The 18,347-nt window shown below is 41.2% G+C and overlaps 2 protein-coding genes across 10 annotated transcripts in view; one reads left to right on the top strand and one right to left on the bottom strand.

The window, feature by feature from the left end:
- The first annotated feature begins 25 nt into the window (after positions 1-25).
- On the top strand, positions 26-1,894 carry LOC126926007 (single-stranded DNA-binding protein, mitochondrial). Of its 3 annotated transcripts, none has more exons than XM_050742066.1 (5): positions 26-194; positions 274-361; positions 731-850; positions 1,010-1,223; positions 1,464-1,894. In XM_050742066.1, the coding sequence occupies exons 1-4, from the start codon at positions 54-56 to the stop codon at positions 1,210-1,212; spliced, it is 552 nt and encodes a 183-aa protein (XP_050598023.1). In that variant the 5' UTR covers positions 26-53; the 3' UTR covers positions 1,213-1,223; positions 1,464-1,894. The 3 variants fall into 3 exon arrangements, with proteins under 3 accessions (XP_050598023.1, XP_050598024.1, XP_050598022.1); XM_050742067.1 differs by having other exon boundaries at positions 1,010-1,250; XM_050742065.1 differs by lacking the exon at positions 1,464-1,894 and having other exon boundaries at positions 1,010-1,283.
- Positions 1,895-2,338: 444 nt separating this feature from the next.
- LOC126925995 (ets DNA-binding protein pokkuri) overlaps positions 2,339-18,347 on the bottom strand; it is a 34,526-nt gene continuing 18,517 nt past the window's right edge. For 3 of the 7 annotated variants that reach the window (XM_050742036.1, XM_050742029.1, XM_050742035.1), the window contains exons 2-5: positions 7,760-8,005; positions 6,213-6,875; positions 4,896-5,145; positions 2,339-4,299 (exon numbers count right to left, since the gene is read on the bottom strand). In XM_050742036.1, coding sequence (XP_050597993.1) covers positions 3,981-4,299; positions 4,896-5,145; positions 6,213-6,875; positions 7,760-7,976 — 1,449 coding nt within the window. In that variant the 5' untranslated portion in view covers positions 7,977-8,005 and the 3' untranslated portion in view covers positions 2,339-3,980. Of the gene's footprint in view, positions 4,300-4,895; positions 5,146-6,212; positions 6,876-7,759; positions 8,006-14,376; positions 14,681-17,774; positions 17,936-18,347 lie in introns of those variants that run through there. The other 4 variants (XM_050742031.1, XM_050742034.1, XM_050742032.1 and 1 more) reach the window with 3 other exon arrangements.

Genomic DNA, 18,347 nt, shown 5'->3' with positions numbered 1-18,347 from the left:
ATCCGTATTTCTGCCACCAGAGCGCAGATAACTCCGGCATATATTGTGTACGCATGTACGGCGTGTATTGTGATTTGGTATCAGTCTTAAGTACGTCTGTAAAACGTGATTTTTCGGAGAGTATTAGATTCATTTTTCGTTTCAGTGCTCTACATCGTTTCATTTCATACAAAATAGTAAAAATGCTTCGGCAGGTAATCTAGAATTACGTTATATAAGATACAAAATTCTATGAGTTAACGTATAAGATTAAAAACATTGCGTTATTTTTAGGTTATCCCACGAGTAGTCCAAAATATCCGAACAATTGAAAAAAGACAATTATGTGCTGCTTCTATTGAGAATACGAAACTAGAGAAAAGTAAATAATAACACTTCGTCTTTCTTTTACAATACGCTAACAGTCGTCATAGTTATAAAAAGTTTAGTGTGGAGAACTTTTAATTTCTTAGATCGGCGAATTTGTTTAAGTATTTTATATCTAAAGTGAAAAATATGAACATCAATACGATGCTTATGATATAGAAATAAGTAACATACACAATTCAATTGTATCTTTAATTGAAAAGTGAATTTCGATATAAATCATTTGTATCACGTGCTTTTGACAAATACAATAACGTAGTTGTGTACATCTTGATTCTATCATAAGCAAGTGTTTAAAATTTTACCAGATAAATACGATTCTCTCTCTCTCTCTGTTAAACATTAATCGTATGCTTAATCATAGCTATAAATCAAGTTACTCTACTAGGAAGAGCAGGAAGCGATGCACAAAAAAGGGGTAATGAAGATCATCCTGTTGTTATATTTTCTCTTGCCACGCACAGCAACTATAGATATATGAATGGTACGTAGAATTAATTAATTAAATACAACATAAGTTATATATCGTAATGACTTCGAGTTATTATATACACGTGAGAAATTTTACACATTTAATTTATTAGTCATTCATTTTATTTAACTTCTACTTTATTAAAATAAATAATATCGAACAAAATTTCAGGTGATTTCGTGCAACGGACAGAGTGGCATAGAATATGCGTTTTTAAACCAACTTTACGCGACACAGTTTTGAATTATTTGAAAAAAGGACAAAGGGTATACGTCTTAGGAAAAATAAATTATGGGGAATTTAAAGATGAAGAGGGTGTTGTAAAGCCAAGTACTAGTGTAATAGCGGATGATGTAATATTTTTCCACTCTTAAACTATTATTACGTAAGAATTTGTCATGTATCTTAAAATGTATGTAAAATATATAAATGGTATCAAGAGTAACAGCATATTTTTGTTTTTAAATATGTTCATATATCAGAGTTATATATAATACTATATATATATATATATATATATTATTTTCTTTATGTTATTATTTTATAATGTTTCGATTCTCCTCGAGAAGGATAATAAACTAGCTCTTAAGGTTAGCTTAATAAGTAAATAAATCTTTATTTACAGATTGCTCGTTCACTTGCAATGAGTTATACAATAAACGGTTTGCAATTTTCTAAAATTGTACAGGTTTTATTTTCTACAAAATCTGTAAATAGAAATGAAATATAAACTTTGCCGGCAGATTGGAAGGGAAGAGGATTGTAAATGCTGGGAGATAAAAGAATTTTCCAGGGCAATGATGCTCTTTAAAAATTCTACAACACATGCGTGATACACATGTATATGATATATTTCTAAAGATAATATGACAATTCGAACTAAGATCGTAATCGAGATCGAGACATGGATTTCTGCATTGCGTAGGGAATATTCTTTTTAGAACGTCCATTTTTAGAGTGAAATGTACATTCGTATGTAATCATGTGTGTATAACGTTTATGGATTGACACGTAAGTCTAGTACTTACGAATAAATAATTTTTAGATACAATCACACTTTAAGTGTATTAAATTGCACGTATAGGAATATCAAACTTTTGTTACGGTCCGAATCTGGGTTGTCTTGAAGAACACAAATTGCATATGTGTATTTCAATATATTTATCATTAATATAAATTGTTCTCTCATGAAAATTATATACACGATTGTTTGTTATGCATTTGCATCTTTTTATGATAAAAACTTCACGTAGATCACAGTATACAAATAGCGAAATACAACGGTTTTTTTTTTTTTTTCTTTAGTTATATAAATCTCTTGCTTGCTAATGCACTTTTCATATTTGCAGACTTATTTGTCTTTCCTTGTCTTACTTTCTTGCGCACGCTCACTCATTCACACATACGTAAACGTACATTGATTCACTCGTAAGAACTTTTCCATACTTTCTGTCCCGTTTGTATGCGAGTCTTTTGTAAAAAATACGATCTTAAAACCACTTTCTAATCATACACACGCCTTCGGTCCCTAGTTACATACCTTTTTTACTTTTTCTTTTTTTCTCTTTTTCTTTTTTTTTTTCTTTTTTTGTTTAAAGTCTAGGTTCCGTTGGCGAGGAATGTGAGTCACAATCGCATCGACAACGAACGTAGAAATTTCGATTATAAATTTCTCTTCGGTACTAAAATATATATATATATATAATATATATAGAGATTTATTTATACATAAATTTATATTCATATATATATGTATATATATAACTCTGGCCCCGAATTCCTTAAAACTCTCGCACATTTTTGTCTGCTTTTATAGAGTTTATTATATATATATTTTTTTTCCTCAATAGCTCGTCAATTTATGTACAAGTATCTACTATAGATGTAGGGATACAAACGATGTTCAGTATCGTTTTGACCACTTGAAGCGGTGATCGCGTCATTTTCCCCTTTTGTTTCCTTTTATACAGCACACTAAACTAAACGCTAATATGTACGTAATTACCGACGATTAGATTGGCACAACTGAGTCGGTGCAACGGGAAACTAGTTTCGAAATTTTCTCAAATTTAGTTATTTAGAAAACGGACCGCGTAACATTGGATCCTCTTTAAACGATTTGAGCTATATTACGTTAATTTTAAACTAATATCAATTGTTGCTCGCAACAATTCCTTTTCCTTTTCCTTTCCTTCGTTCAAATAAGAGAATGTTGGATGATAAATCCAATCTCTAGTTATACTTAAAAGTATATCTTACCCCGGGAAAATTTACTTTCAGGTTAAAGTTTACATCACAGAAGAACTTTGGAATAAAATAGCTGGATCGTTTCCCGAACACCGTTTTGTACGTTCGTCGATAACGCTCGATAAGCATTTCTAAAGTAGTTCGTTGTAGAAGCGAGAAACGTTTCACACTCGCACACGTGCGTTCACACGAAGGATGGAAAACGGATGGCGGAATATCCGCGAAAAGTTCAAGCTTCACTGAAGCGTCCTCCACAATTGTAGCACGACAATTGGCTCCTGGTGTCCTTGACAAGGTTCCGCGCAGCCAATTATATATTCGAAACGGGTGGAAATCGATGGACCGCTGTTTGTTCGTTGCTCATCCTCGAGCCCGATTCAAAGTCGGTTGGACGTTGTTCGAAGTTGCGGCCAACGTCGAAATAATAATGCATCGTGATGCAGTTTACCATTCGAGGCGTGTCATCGGCTAATCATGGCCGAGGCAACGTCGTTGCTGCTTTGGACACCGTTCTTTTCGTCGCTTGACGCGGTAACTCGCACGATATTTTTATTTATCAGTCTTTCGTCGTGTATTTGCCCTGTAAACATCGATCGCAAGTTTGTAACTGACTCGTTCGCGGATCTTGTTTGAACAGTGGCTGAAAAATTACGATCCAGCGATGTTTGTACGGCAACGAATATCCCTAGATGCGTGTGTCATTCCGACAGCGAAGGCTAGAGTGATCTTTGTCAAGATAGCTCGCGTATTTAACAGAGAGTACATCGATATTTTTCGCATCATCTCGGAACACGACCGTCTCTGATCAAGTAACGAGTACGACGTTCTATAGTACAAGATCCGTTGACTCGGTTGGCGTTAAAAACGCACAGTCGGGTCGGGGCTACGTCTCGCGTCACTTTTTCTCTTCAGACTCTTGATTAGTTTTCACGAGATTATACGCGTGACTTCTATACTTTGCGGGTGGATCGTGAAGAGACAGAGGTTGCTGCTGTTGCTGTTGCTGCTGCTGCTGCTGCTGTTGCTGCTGTTGTTGTTGTTGTTGCTCGCTGGATGGCTGACTCATACTAGACATGGAGAGGTCCGTCGGCATATCGATTTCCGGCTCGACGCCACTTCCGCCTTCTTCTTCCGGCTCTGACTTTATCCGCATTTGCTGACGCAGCAGAGATATGTTCTTTATGTTCTTCAGCTCCGTTGGATTTCGCAGAAACCTAAATACATTGAAACCTGTTATAAACGAGTTCTATTCCATTTCGTAGGAAGCTCGATATTAAAGTTTCAACTTCTTAACTCGACTGAATTACGAAAGCAATTAAGTACATATATAGAGGAAATTACTTCATTTCAACACGTACGTAAATAGTTAAGGGTTTGAATAACCTCCAATTATGTACGTCTTTGCGCGTTTCGCTTTTCCTCGACTAGCTTTTATGCATTAGTTGTAATCGTCATATTATAAATATTTTCGTTCGACAGCTTTATATTCAAGCGGCTCTATGAAAATACTTTTCATTAAAATCGTATAAACATTTCCTTAGTATTTAATTCGATAACGGAAGAATATTTATATGATAAACTTTGTACATATCGTTATTATTCGAACTTTCCGAGGATCGAGCCAAATTACCAAGTATTCCTCAAAATTTATCTCTCGAATCGATGAAATCGTTTCTTCGATCAACTTGAAATGTTCCTACTTTTACGAAATCGTCTCAATTTCCGCAGCTTATTAGATAAATATCTGTATTATCTCGCCGTTAGTTGGCAATACGACAGCTAAATTATTACAACGACGGAATCAACTTACTGGTAACAGTGTCGTTCTCCTTGGACCTTTCGCAAGATGTTCACTCGGTAATAGTATCGGAGGGCTCTACTCATTTTATCGTAATTCATGGAAAGATGATTCTTCTGGATGCCCCAAAGCCTCGCGAGTCCAGGGGGGTCAACGATTTTAAATACCCCCGTTTCCCGACTTTTCCACGCAATGTAGTGCGTATACCGTTGCGACGGATCGTTCAAAAGTTGTTGCAGAAAATCCCACAAAAGTCTACCATCTGCGTGACAAAGAAAAAGCAAATGTTTTTATACGTCCATTTCGAGTCAGCTGATCTACGATATCGTTATTAATTATATCATCGGTGTCGTATTCTTGTTACCATCTGTACTGGATATAGTTAAGAACAAGTTTTTACAGGACAGTTTGGATATTTATTACGAACGTATCGTAGAGTATGCGTATATCTGAGCGCGTTATTTTAATATTTTATTCGATACTTGTATACTCTCTCTCTCTCTCAGATTCGGTGCTATCTAGTACAGAACTTTCAGGACCATGACCTTCGCAAGATCGATTTCAGATGCGTGTCAGGTAGTCGTAGTGTCGCGTTGCGAGAAATAGTAACGAATAACTTTGATACACGATCATCCGATTATTATCAACATCTTCATCGAACGAACCGATCGTTCTTTGCCGTCTTTATCGAGCCGTTGCTTCGATTATCTTCAATATGTACATATCTACGAGTCTATGTCGATCCGTGTTTGTAGACGATCGACTCGCGTTCTTCGCGGAAAATTCGCAAACGTCCGAACCGGCAGACAATCGTCGACGAACATGCGTTCGCGGTCAATCTATATACGCGATGCAGGCAAGAGCCTCGTAAAATGCACGTCCGCGAACAAGTATCTCGTTCTCCGTTGGAATGCAAAAGAAGGGGCAGCAACGTCTGCGGGCAAACGTAGGAAGAACGTTCCTTTTTAGCCCGTTTGGCAAGCAACGATCTCGCTGTACAATGGGTAGGATTTACGACGCGACATTTGCTATCGGGACAAGGCAAGACGAGAGTAGAAAATTGAAAGATACAGGCTGTTTGTCGAAATCGCTGGAAAGCCGCGTACACCATTTCATCGTGGACATGTCGCGAGGAATCGTCGGAGGTCGAAGAAAGTGCCGTGGAATCCTCTTGTACGAACACGAACTCCTATCAACTGGACGAAAAATGATAAATAGCGGGGACGAAGGAATGGACCGACGATCTTACGCGACAGACGCGAACACCGAGAGGCGAAGGCTACTCGGCTCGTGAAATCCTAAAGGTAATATCCGCGAAGCGCTACTTACTCGTATTGGGTTCCGGGGAGTCGCTGGGGAAAAACTCTCTCGCAGCGCTGGCAGGGTTCGTTCTGAAGGCACCGGGCGTCAGAGGCATCATCGGTTGCGTTAACGTGGGACTTGGCTGATCCTTGACGCAAACTTCGCTTAACCTCTGCGCCGCGAGGGCGGTCGGGGTGGCCGGTGGGCTTCCCGTCGCCGCCTGTTGATTGTCCTCGTCCGAGTCGCTTTTGTAAACCTGACTCTGAGTACCTTCCGTGTGCCCCGGCGAACCCGCTTGACTGTCGACCGAGGGCGCCGGGGACAGCGTCACCGAATTCGCCGACATCAACGAGGCCAGATTCGCCGTGTACGGGTTCTCCGTCCACGTTGGGGTAGGAGGATGCGAATGGGGGCTGAGGGGATACGCGGACGGTCTCGTAGGCGTCACTGGACTGCTGGGAAGACATCTTTGAAGTTGGCTAAAGTCTCTGGCCAGCATCGACAGCACGTTGTGCAACACGTCGCCAGCGCCTGGACACCTCTCTCCCAAATCCGCCTTTGTCAGCAGGCAGAGCGCCTTGCCGTTCATTTGGAACATGTCCATGTCGAATTGGGGTAGGTCGAATTCTCGCTCGGCCCATCGCAGGAACGTCGCCACATCCTCGCGGGACCATAGCCGTGGATCCGAAGCTGTTGAACATACGCGTTCCATTAATTTCTTTCTTTCTTCTCTTTTCCTTTACGCTTACGGTCTTTTTCGTTGGTTCGTCAAGACGACGGAGAGACCGAGTCCGATTCGACGACTCGAATACGCGAGTACGCGTGTATCGATGCTTTTAATAAAAAGATACATCCAGCGATTAAATACATTTCGCATCGGTTACGTAAAAATATTACTTAATCCGCGACTACGTACAGGCACGTTTTTCTTCGTACTTTCATCGAATAACGTTATAGTGTTTCTACCAGTTCTGAATATAGTTGCCAATTACAGGCAATTATGTAATTTTGTCGCAAATGCAAAACGTTGTTGCGTCTATAACGAAGTATACGCGCAAAAGTCGAAATTTCGACCGCATCCAGAGTTAAGTCGTACGCGCCGCTCGACGCGATCGTTCCACGGTGTAATTTTAAATCGAAATACGTACGAAAAGCGAATCAGTTTCGGTCCAAAGTTCGAACAACCTCGGTAATACATTTTTCGCTCGAGTAAATTTCACGAATGCAGTTGCAGTTGCAACGACAGACGTGTTTAATTATGCGTTTCAATGACCACGTACTCGGACGTTAAAGGTCTCTAATTCATGCGTATTTAAATACTCGAACACGCTCGTGTCAACATATTCATATTCTAATTCATGAATCGTAGCAACGATATATGAATAATTGATATTAGATGTTGTTGGAAAATATGTAGCTGGAAAAAGAAGGCGATATAAAATAACGGTAGTACGATGGTTAATGACAATAACGAGAGTTAATGACCAGCGTCGATAAACGCGAACGCGTTTTTTCCATCGAACAAAATTTGAAGGTTTAGCGAGTAGAGGAGACGAAAATCGAAGGCAACTTACCCAAACTAGCCGGTAGATGCGTCTTGAAATCGAGAAAGGGACTCGGTGGCGGATGAGTGGGTGGAAAATTCATGGCAGGTCCGTATCGCCAGAGCAGCTCCGTCGGGCTAAAAGGCAGAGATATACCCGGTGGTAGTCGAGAGTCCATCCCCGTCATTCCACCCCCGGCCGAGACCGGTGGCAATTGCGGCAGCTGAATCGACGGCAACAATTTCATAACACGTTCTTCTCTCTATCTTCTTTCCTCTGAAATCGACGAAACACCAACATTTTCAAATACCGTTCGACGACCATCGTTGTCTCGAATTTTCCGCGATGGTTCGCCAAAGTGGCTTCGATCGTAACGTATTATCAGGTCAGACTTCAAAGCACTATCGATGAATTCGTACGTCTATTTCGACTTCGATGCGAGTAGGAAATTAACGAGCAGGAAAAAAGTGCGTCGGAGACGCGAAGGAAAGGCAAAGATATCGGCACGCGAAGGTCGTTGCGCCATTGTTCCGCACCAGGAAATTCTCGTTCGGGAAGCGCCGACCACGTGAACCGATCGTGAGACGGAGAAAGAAGCTCGCCGTGGAACGAAAAAAGAGAGAGAGAACGATGTTAAAAGGAAAGAACGGAAACGCCACGACACCCAACCCCTCCGCCGTTTTTTTCCTCCGATCGACTTTACATTTTACATGGTGCGTCGCGTGGACCTATTTTTGCGAATCTATCGATTACGTCGATCGTCGCTTTTTATACGACACACGCAAGAAGAGAAAAAAGGCAAGTTGCCGCAGACGCTGCTAATCATCGCTAGCGGAAAAGAAACAGGATGCATCTTCGCTTATGCCCGACCGCCCATAAAAGTCGGCAGACTGCGCTCGTACGAATAACAAAACCTCGATATATCTCTACGGAGAAGATATTTTTAAGCAGAGATATCGACGTATATACGTATACGCGGATACGTCCTCGCCAGTTTCTCAAACTGGTAGCTCGAGACAGGCTTCGGCGTTATCCGTGATCCGTATCGACGCGATTCAATTCGCCATCGAATTTAAGATACAGATAATCTCTTTTTTTCTACTTTATTGTACCGTTACGGTACAATGATATTAGACGGCCTTGGTCGGATCATCGAGAAACGCCGCGCTCTGTCCGACCGACGCGGTTTTTAACCGATACCAAAGAGAAATGTACGTAACGTACGTGGTTAGGAGCAGCGAGAGAGGGAAATGACCTGACTCCGCGCTATCTTATTTCCCACTGCCTGCTCTTACCCTTGACGCGCGAGCAACAGTCAAATAATGTGGGTTAATTCTCGGAATGTCACATCTCCGGATATACGAGCAAACACGGTGCCGGCCGGTGGCCGTATATCCGGACGTTGCTCTACCTACCGCTGTATTATACACAGTAGGATAGATACACGGTAATTATCGCGAGAGAGCCAAGTAATTACGACGTAACGCGATAAAATAGCGATATAATATAGTAACACCGCGACTATTATTCGCGTTAAGACGGACGAACGAAGAAACTTGTAAAACTCGGATATGTATTGCGATAGCTTTGCTCCAACGTAATTCACGGTGCGTTGAAAATTAAATTCGTTAATGAAATCGTACGCTTATTCGTTAAAAAAGAGCAACGAGGAAAACGCGGGCATCGTAAATCTCTCGTATCAAGATTTCGCCGTTCGTACTATCGACGCGAGCTACGCTCCTCCTTTATTTCCATTTGCCCAATATAATCGATAAACGCCCTATTACGTTGGAGCGTGTGCAATTCCGCATTGTCTCGTTACACGATATTATAACGTTCGATGGCGAAGATACGCGGCGAGAGATGAACCGGTCGCGGAGGATTTTAAACGTCCTAATTGCCAAAGGCCTGAAAGGCAGTTTTCGTTCGGAGGATCGTTCGAGCGGTTTCTCGCGTCGATTACGACTTCCGGTACAACTTCCTCCTTTCGTTGGCTCGTCGCAACCTCCGAGCCGGAAATGCCCGTTCTGGATGCTCGATCGATCACATTCCGTCTACCGGATTTCGTTCTGCCAGACATACGCCACTTTATCTTTACCACCACTTTGCCCAACCACATCGTCTTCTCTTTATTTATCGGAAAAACGACGTTTAACGGTATTTAATAGAATTTAACGACGAACCATAACCGAACTGCGCGCACTTTCACGCAAAGGCGCGTTTCAAGGCGCAAAATTTTACGAAACGCGCGTAACGTGAAAAGACGCGCAGAGTATTTTCCACGCAGGTCGTTCGATCGTGTTCTCAAAAATGCGAATCCGCGTAAAAATCCGCTGGCCACCGATAACTAACATCGGGAATGCGCGACAACGTCTATCGAAACATCGTAGGCAATTAAAAGCAACGAAACTAAGAAAAATAACGATATCAGCCATTCTCTGCACTCTGCAGTTTGCTCGTATATAATTTACCAGAGCATATTGCCCGGCGGAAAACGCCAAGTATTATCTTCGCCGATGAAAAGATCTTCATTTAGATGCGCCAGATAGCGTAGGTACTCGAGGCCTGCTATAATTCGTAGGATTTAGCGCTACAACCACTGCGACTCTGTCCTATCGCAGGCTACGAGTTTATTGATTTTGCGCGCGATTTCAACAAACATCGCTCCGTCAAATACCGTTTCGTCGAGTTATACTCGATGATATTTTGGTAATACTTTGCAGTCTGGTCGGTCCATCTTTTCGATCTTTTTTTCGATTTCGACGCATCGAGAAGGGCTGTCGTTCGAAAGCTCGACGCAAACAACACGTGTCCCGTAAAATTTTTGTTTCAACGACCGATGACAAAGATCGCGGCAAAGAAAACACCGTGGAAATTGTCTCTTTGGAATCGTAGCGTCGCGTTGAAAAATCTCAATTTCCACTAAAGATAGTGACTCACTCGTTTTATACGTATTCTGAGTCATAACGTTTTCGTTGATTCACGCATTAAAAATTACAATGTAACGATAAAACCGAAATCATTCTTTCAAAAAAGGAAAAGCCAACAAACGCAACGATAATAATTTATACGTGTATATACGTATGCGTGTGGCTGAACATAAATTAGAATGCCAATGCGCTATCGTACCAGAATATCGAAATATTTAATTATTTCTTAACACGAGCATTATTTATCGATATGCTTATTGATATAACGCGTCTCTTTAACAGACGGCAAAATTTTGTACAAAAGTCACGCAGAGAAAATAATAAAAAAAAAAAAAAAAAAACCAGACGGTAAGAACGAGCAAAATTAAGAAAAGGAAACGGTTCGAAAAACACGCATACATAATGTCGTACAAACAGAGATATGCATACGTACAGAAGCACATAATCCGAATTGGAATAGCGATAAATGTAAATATAAACATAAACAGATAGGAAGCGAACATTCTCCCCGATCTTCCTTAATGTCAGAGGTTCGTTATGTCTTATTCATAGAAGCTGTTGCGTAACTAACGACAACCCGAAGGAAACTACTACAATTTGATCGACATTAGCTGTCCCCCACGCTTTCTGCCAACTGTTCGCTGGCAAACGCTATTTCGATATTTAGCGAATCATAATGTTCCGTCGAAACGCGAAAGATTACGCTCTCGATTAAAGCCCTAGCACGATACAAGCCCTATCGCTATTTAAGAGAATCTCTCTTTGTTGGTAATTAGATTTTTTTCGCGTTCGACAGATTACGGTTATCGATTATTTATCGATCGATGTTAGTTCTAAAGATACAGCTAATGACTTTCTTGTAAAATCGTAGCACGTTCCTGTACGTGTGAAAAGCGGACGATTCTTTGGCGATAAACGACGTTACTCTCGCACCGTGTCAAAATATTTAAGGCCGTAACGCGGAGTCACCTAGAAAAGGTATTCCGCGAGCGCAAAATCGGATCAAGGAGATACGAAAAGAGAGAAAACTCGCTTGGAACAACTGGTCGAAGCGTCGACTCGCGCTTTGCTTCCTTATCGTTGTGCTATCGTACTTTGTCGCAACAAAATGTTACAAGCGTTACGCGGATTTACCGCAACTGCGTGTTGTTTTCTTTTTCTCTTTTATTCAACGCGACTGCACACCGTTTGTCGTTAGGCGACTGTTTGCCAACAACAGCGCGGAGCTTTCCGGATCGGACGGCAACGAGTGCTTTCGTCTTCGGCTATAATTTGTCGACAACCCGAATTGTTATCGGGTCTCGCTTGCTCAAGCAAACCGAAGAAACCTCGGGATCGACTATGCTCCCGTTCTCCTTTGTAAACAAAACAGCTGTACGAGAAACAAGCCAGATTCGTCTGTTTGCGCGTATGTCGCAAAACTGTTGCATAAAAAAAAAAGCGAGTTTGCGGTTAACGCACGCGATTCGAAGGAAAATAAAGGTCGCGAAAAGAAAAAAAGGAGGGAGTTGTAAAATATAAGAGAACTCCGAGCCAAGCACGAAATCGTTCTGGTTAACGGTAGAAGGCGGAAGATCCTTGAGGAGGATTTAAGATTTATCGCAGAGCCAAGAGTCGATTCTCTTTTCTTCCGGGTACTCGACTGCTTCCTCTCTCCTTCTCGCTTTCTTTATCTTACTCACAGTTTTCGCTAATTCCTGTCGGGCTTCGTTATGTGGCAATCTACTATTGATTCATCGATAACGGAGGATACATCGCTGATAATAAGTTGATTTATTACCGGCGTAATACAAATTATATTAACCGTTGATCGACTCGTGGAAAAAGTTGCCTCGAGAAACTCCTAAACAATTTAAAACGTCGCCGGTTTTACTCAAAAAACAATTTCGGTTTACGAGAGATTTTACCTATTTCTTTCCTCTCTACTACGTAATTCAGCAGCATTTTCAAATTACGATACGCGTATTCCTATTATTGCGAATTACGTAACACGGGTATTTACGGTAGACAAAGTACCGTTAATTTTATTAAAATTAACGCTGAGATTAAACCATCGTCGACTGTGTTGCCAAATTTTACCTATCTGTTAAATAACGAGTAACAGATTGAAACGACATTTTAGTCGCCGGTAAGAATGAAATTTCTCGTTTGAACGACGTGAAAAATAACGTATTTACTCCGTTTCTTACTTGCGAATGAAACGTTACTTTTTATTTGGATCTGATCGTGATAAATGTTATATAATACCGTTTAATAAAAATAAATAACGATAATAGTAAATAAAGAATAAAGATCTATTCGTAAACAACATTTAATTTCGGTAATTAACTTCGGTATTTTAAATAACAAACAACTTATCTCTGCTTTTCGTTTCGACTACCGAACAACAAACGGCTCTCTATTTAAATAATTATATAATTGAGAATTTACTCGATAATGCCCAACGCATTGACTATGACTCACTTCTGAGAAAGCGAATAATTACAAAAGCCATGTCGGTTTTCACTTGTACAAACGTTGATATAAATTGGCCACGTAAGATTCGACGTTTATCAGGAAACAAGAAAGGAAAGAACAACAAGAAAAAAGCAGAAGTCGCGCGAAACCAAAGAATAAAGCGTCGATCACGTTAGCCGACGTTATCAGTCCACTTCCGCGTACAAAACGGATTAAAAGAAGGCTTTCGTACTTGACATTTCGTAATCAATAACTACAACACGCTTCCATGTAACATCGTCGACGACAAAAATAAAAGTACATATGTACTCTCGAGATGGAAATACCTTTGACAAATATATTCTCATTGTTTGAATTTAGAAACGTTTGCAATTTTACTTCTCACGTAGGTATGTGTGCGTAAACCGATGATTTATCGATATCGTCCGATATCGTACTTACATTCGCTTTTGTCGCAATCCAATAGATATTAATGTCATCCACTTTATACCAACGTTCTTTGTACTATAACCGTAGATTAAATTACTTGTAATTTACCGTTAATCTACTACGTACATATAGCTATAGAAAAATTGTCAAAACTTTGCCTCTCCAACGAGAAATCAAAGTGCCCTTGATTTTTCCCAATGGGCATTATGTATTTTCGACTCGACGTTTAGCGGAAACGTTAATACGGAAAATTATTTTATCCGAACCGAATTACGCATCGGACAGTTCCAACGTCGACGATAGCAACGGAGGCAAACGCCGAAATCGACACAGACCGGACGAAAAGTGTAAATATCGAGACACGAAGGCACGCGCTTTGAACCTTTTTCTGTAATTATCTATAACTCGGGTACATGGGACGTACGTTCACCTCCTCCAACGTGGACACGTATCTATCAATCACCCTACGCGTTCTATACATCGGCTACGCGCACAGAACGCGCCAAGCAATTAGGTCAAGTCGTAGCTTGACGACGATGGAAAATTCTTCTCGTCCCGGAAGTGGAAACGCGTCTATTCCGAATCGCCAAACCCTGGTCGACGCGATCTCGCTCTGTACGCCGGAGACGCGATATCGAGGTAAGAAGCGAAAGAAGAGGAAGAAGAAGGATGGTTCGCCGGTGCCCATCGACCGTTCGAAAAGCTATCGTCCGAATTTCGCAAGCCAAGCATAGGAGACGGTACGAGAAAATTACATAATAACAGCGATGCGTCTATAGAGAAGAGAATAACGAGGGAAAACTTTCTCCGGTCCCGGTACACTCTGCTTACCTCCTCTATAATTTTCGTTACGCTCCAACTGCACGATGATCTATCGCACATGCGCCACGTAAATCACCGATTACACAGATTTCCTCGCAACGCCGCGTAGATGATCGTTTAAACGGGAGTTTACGTAGCTTTGGGTGCTTATCTGGCGCGAACGCCTTTTACGAGAACGCCGGTACCGAGTCGATCGTTTCCGGAACGTCTCGATACGATAACCGATTTTCCTTGGAATCGAAAAGGGACAGGAACGCGAGGCCCTCGTCGATGGAAGCGTGCGCAGCGGCGAAAAGTATCTTCCTCTTGCATTCTGAAACGTTATCAGCCTTTAATTTCATCTACGGTTATGCAGAAAATTCACCTAGCGTACACCTACGTCGGCGAGTAACACTGGCCGAACATGGAAAAACGAATATAAACGGACATTCGAAATAAAAAAAAAAAAAAAGAAAAAAATACGCGATATACGATGCAAATTTTTCATTGAAATTTGAAATTTGGAATTCGTTTAAAAAAACAATACAATATGAGTTGCTTCCTATAACTTTGCATCGCAATATTTTTCAACGCGTATAGGTGCTTTTTAGCGTTTGCCTGTAATACACAGTCGAAGCGTATTTTCATTTTGATCGTGTAAACAATTGCAATTTCTGCTTTTTCCGCTGGTAAAACAATAGTAAAATAATAAAACTCATAAGTATATAATACCGCCGAAACATGCTACCTGCTTCGTATGGATTCGCATGGTTTCGCTGGCTTTACATCTCGAGACAAACTCGATGCTGGTACGCGATCGATGCTACGCACTTTGACCGTTTTCATCCGTAGTCATCCATAATTCGAAAACTAAAGTACCTGGGATATATTCTCATACGACACATTTTACTCGTTTTAACGTGTACTCGTGCAACTTGTCAAGTACGAACATGCATTTACGAATCTGTTTACACAACGATGACATACGACGCGTAAAACGAAGCGAAGGAAACGTTTTCCATTGAAAATTCCACGATAACCGAAGCCGCTATTATTATTGATTAGGCAAGCTGTGCGAAGTAATATAGTTTGAGGTGGCGTCAAATGAAACTGTAGTGGCGCCGCTTTCGTACCACTAACCGATAACCCAATACCACAACCGTCTCGCAAACAAAAATTGCCAATATACGATATATCGCCGTACGTCATTCCTTCTCTATTATCTCAATATAGTATCACTGTTCAGTCATGTTTTTTGCATTCAGAGTTTTCTCTATCGTTTTATAGACCAACGCTTCTTACATTTTTTCCACTCGCGACCCGGTTTTGACCGGCATAATTTTCCGCGGTTACGTACGCAACAACGAGGTACGAACAATCGACGATAAATAAAGTTTGCATTTATAATTTTATCCTTTCCTCGTCTCTACCCATCTATCCATCTACCTACTATCATCTAGCCGTAAAAAAGACGAAAACGCGATATCGTAAAATTTAACGAAAGCACGTAGATTCTTCGGATGCTAACGACGGTAGAAAAACCTCGAGTATACCGATGTAACGAAATGGTTTCGTTCCGATAAATACGATAATAACGACGACTTTACACGAATGGAAACAGCAAACGAAAGTGGCAGCCAAGAGGTGACTTCGCGTGCCGAGGCACTCGTGGCGTTCGAAAAAGAGCCTCGATACTTCCAAGTACAAAAAGAATGTGACTCTATCGAAAGAGTTACGCGACTTGGCAGGCGATAAAAACATAATACGATAATATTAAAGGTATATGTTTAAAGAAGCTATCGATTTCGTATCGGCAAAGTGATTGTTCCATTATTCGAAAATTCCATTGTCCGATAAATGAACCTCTCTCTCTCTCTCTCTCTCTCTCTATATATATATATATATATATATGTATATATATGTATATATATGTATATATATATATAAAAAGAAAAAATACTAGACGTTGGAACAGCCACTGCAACTCGGTGAGTGGAATGGAGGAAACGAAAAGAGGACCGGGGAAAAGAAGAAAAGCTGGGTTTCCGCGACCTTGAGTTGGTCGGTGAACCCGATGCTCGCGCGTCCGCTTACGTCACGCTCTCGCCAACTCACAAGGAAGTGCTTTCTCGTTCCTCCGCGGGCGGAAAGAAAGAGAGAAAGAGAAGCAGAAAAGAGAGATGCGGGCCGAGATAGCAGCCACTGGCGTAGCGCACTACGCAAACAAATCAACGTCCGTCCACTTACTGGTAGAGGCTGGTTCGAACAGAGCCGGTGCGATAGACGAGTAGCGAGCAAAGCCGAATCTACGCCGTTCGCTTTGGAGAATCGGTGCGGATCGTTGACGATTTGTATCCTCGTCTCATCCGCCGTGGTCCTTCAAACCCCAACGGTCGGTTCACGGCTTAAGTCGGCTTTGTTTCCTACCAGCCCCGCTACTTTTCCCTGCTGCATCCGGATATCGAAAAGTAGGGAAAATACGGTCGTGACGAATAAAAAGATGCGTGCTAACCAAGACCCTTTTCTCTTCCGCGTTGGTCTTTCGCGACTCAATTTCCGACTCGGTTTTCCGTAGCCAGTGTCGAGACCTATTTACGCGATCGCGGTCCGAAGCAGCCTTAAGCGAATCTTGGTCGCTTCGTCGACGCGAATGTCGCCGCCGCTGCAACGGTTTGACGCCACTCTTCGTGCAACGGTGAACGCATTATGGCCTCTGCGTTATCGCAATTAAGAACAAGCATGGAAACTTTTTGCACGCCAACGAATCGCTCGATAAACCGATACCGTGTTCGCACAGTGTTGGCGTTCACAGAGGAGCAGCCACGCGGAGGATAGAGGTACGCTAGCACGCAGATCTTCGTCGTTTAAAGTCCCCCAAATGACGCGGATGTCGATTTAGATAATTTGCTTAACGCTGCGTACGGTACTGGGTGCTCGTGCGTCACGATGGGCGTTATTCGAATAAACTTTTAGTCGAATAATCAGTCGCGAATAAAATTTTATTCCGCGTCCTATTAGAATTTCTTATTCGGTCGTTCGTTTGTATCGTATCATATTCGTTATTTTTGTTATTCGTTGCGCAAAAACTAAATTATGTACATATATATATATATATATATATATGTATTATAGGCCTTAATTCGCGATACAACTGAAATCAACAAAATTCTATGGTCCAATACAAGCCGAAAATCAAGGATTATAAAGATACGATTTTTCGGGTAACCGAGTTTGTAATTATATATATACATATATCCGTTTTGCAAATTTACCGTCTATTTCATTTTACGGGGCAAACGTGCTACGGGCAACTTGATCAGGCACACGCTATTGCCTTTTAACGGTTTAACGGTTAATTATATTATTAGACCAGGTCCTTCGACGAACCTTTTCTATCTTTTTTCTACTTTTACCTGGTTCGTTAATACCTTAATATGGGGATTCCTTCTCCATGACTTGTATTTCGGTTTTCGTATTTTACTGCATCCAGTCCAATTACGTGTTTGATGGATGGGATCTTAAGACGTTCGTGAAGTGTCTGGTTAGAGATATACCAAGGAGCATTTGTCATGATTCGAAGGGTTTTCGGCTGAAAAGTTTGAAGGATCGTCGTGTTAGATGGTTTCTTTGATAATGTTTCGTCTCGTAATATTACGCGTAGTAGGATTACGATTCTACATAAAAGTTTGAAAAAAAGTACGCGCAACGTTTCGTGTTTTCCCAAATGATTACCGTTTGTCCGTGAACTTTCGTGTGCCGCGAAAGCTCTTTCGAATCCATTATATCGTTTAAATTACAGGAAACGCCGCGGCGATAATTCACGTTCGAAGCCATGAAATTCCCAGTAAGCGGTGATTCTATCTGCCGTATCATCTATAATCCGGTCTTTCTTCGTCCCTCTGTCCAGTTACGTAAATATGGAAATCCATGCGTGTACATCAATCATGCGATATCGTTACAACGATTATAACGATTCATTTCGTTAATCGTGTATATGCACG

The sequence above is a fragment of the Bombus affinis genome, chromosome 17 (genome assembly GCF_024516045.1).
Source record: "Bombus affinis isolate iyBomAffi1 chromosome 17, iyBomAffi1.2, whole genome shotgun sequence".
Lineage (NCBI taxonomy): Eukaryota > Metazoa > Arthropoda > Insecta > Hymenoptera > Apidae > Bombus > Bombus affinis.
Note: the sequence above shows the minus strand (reverse complement) of the source record. Positions and strands in the feature narration are given on the sequence as shown.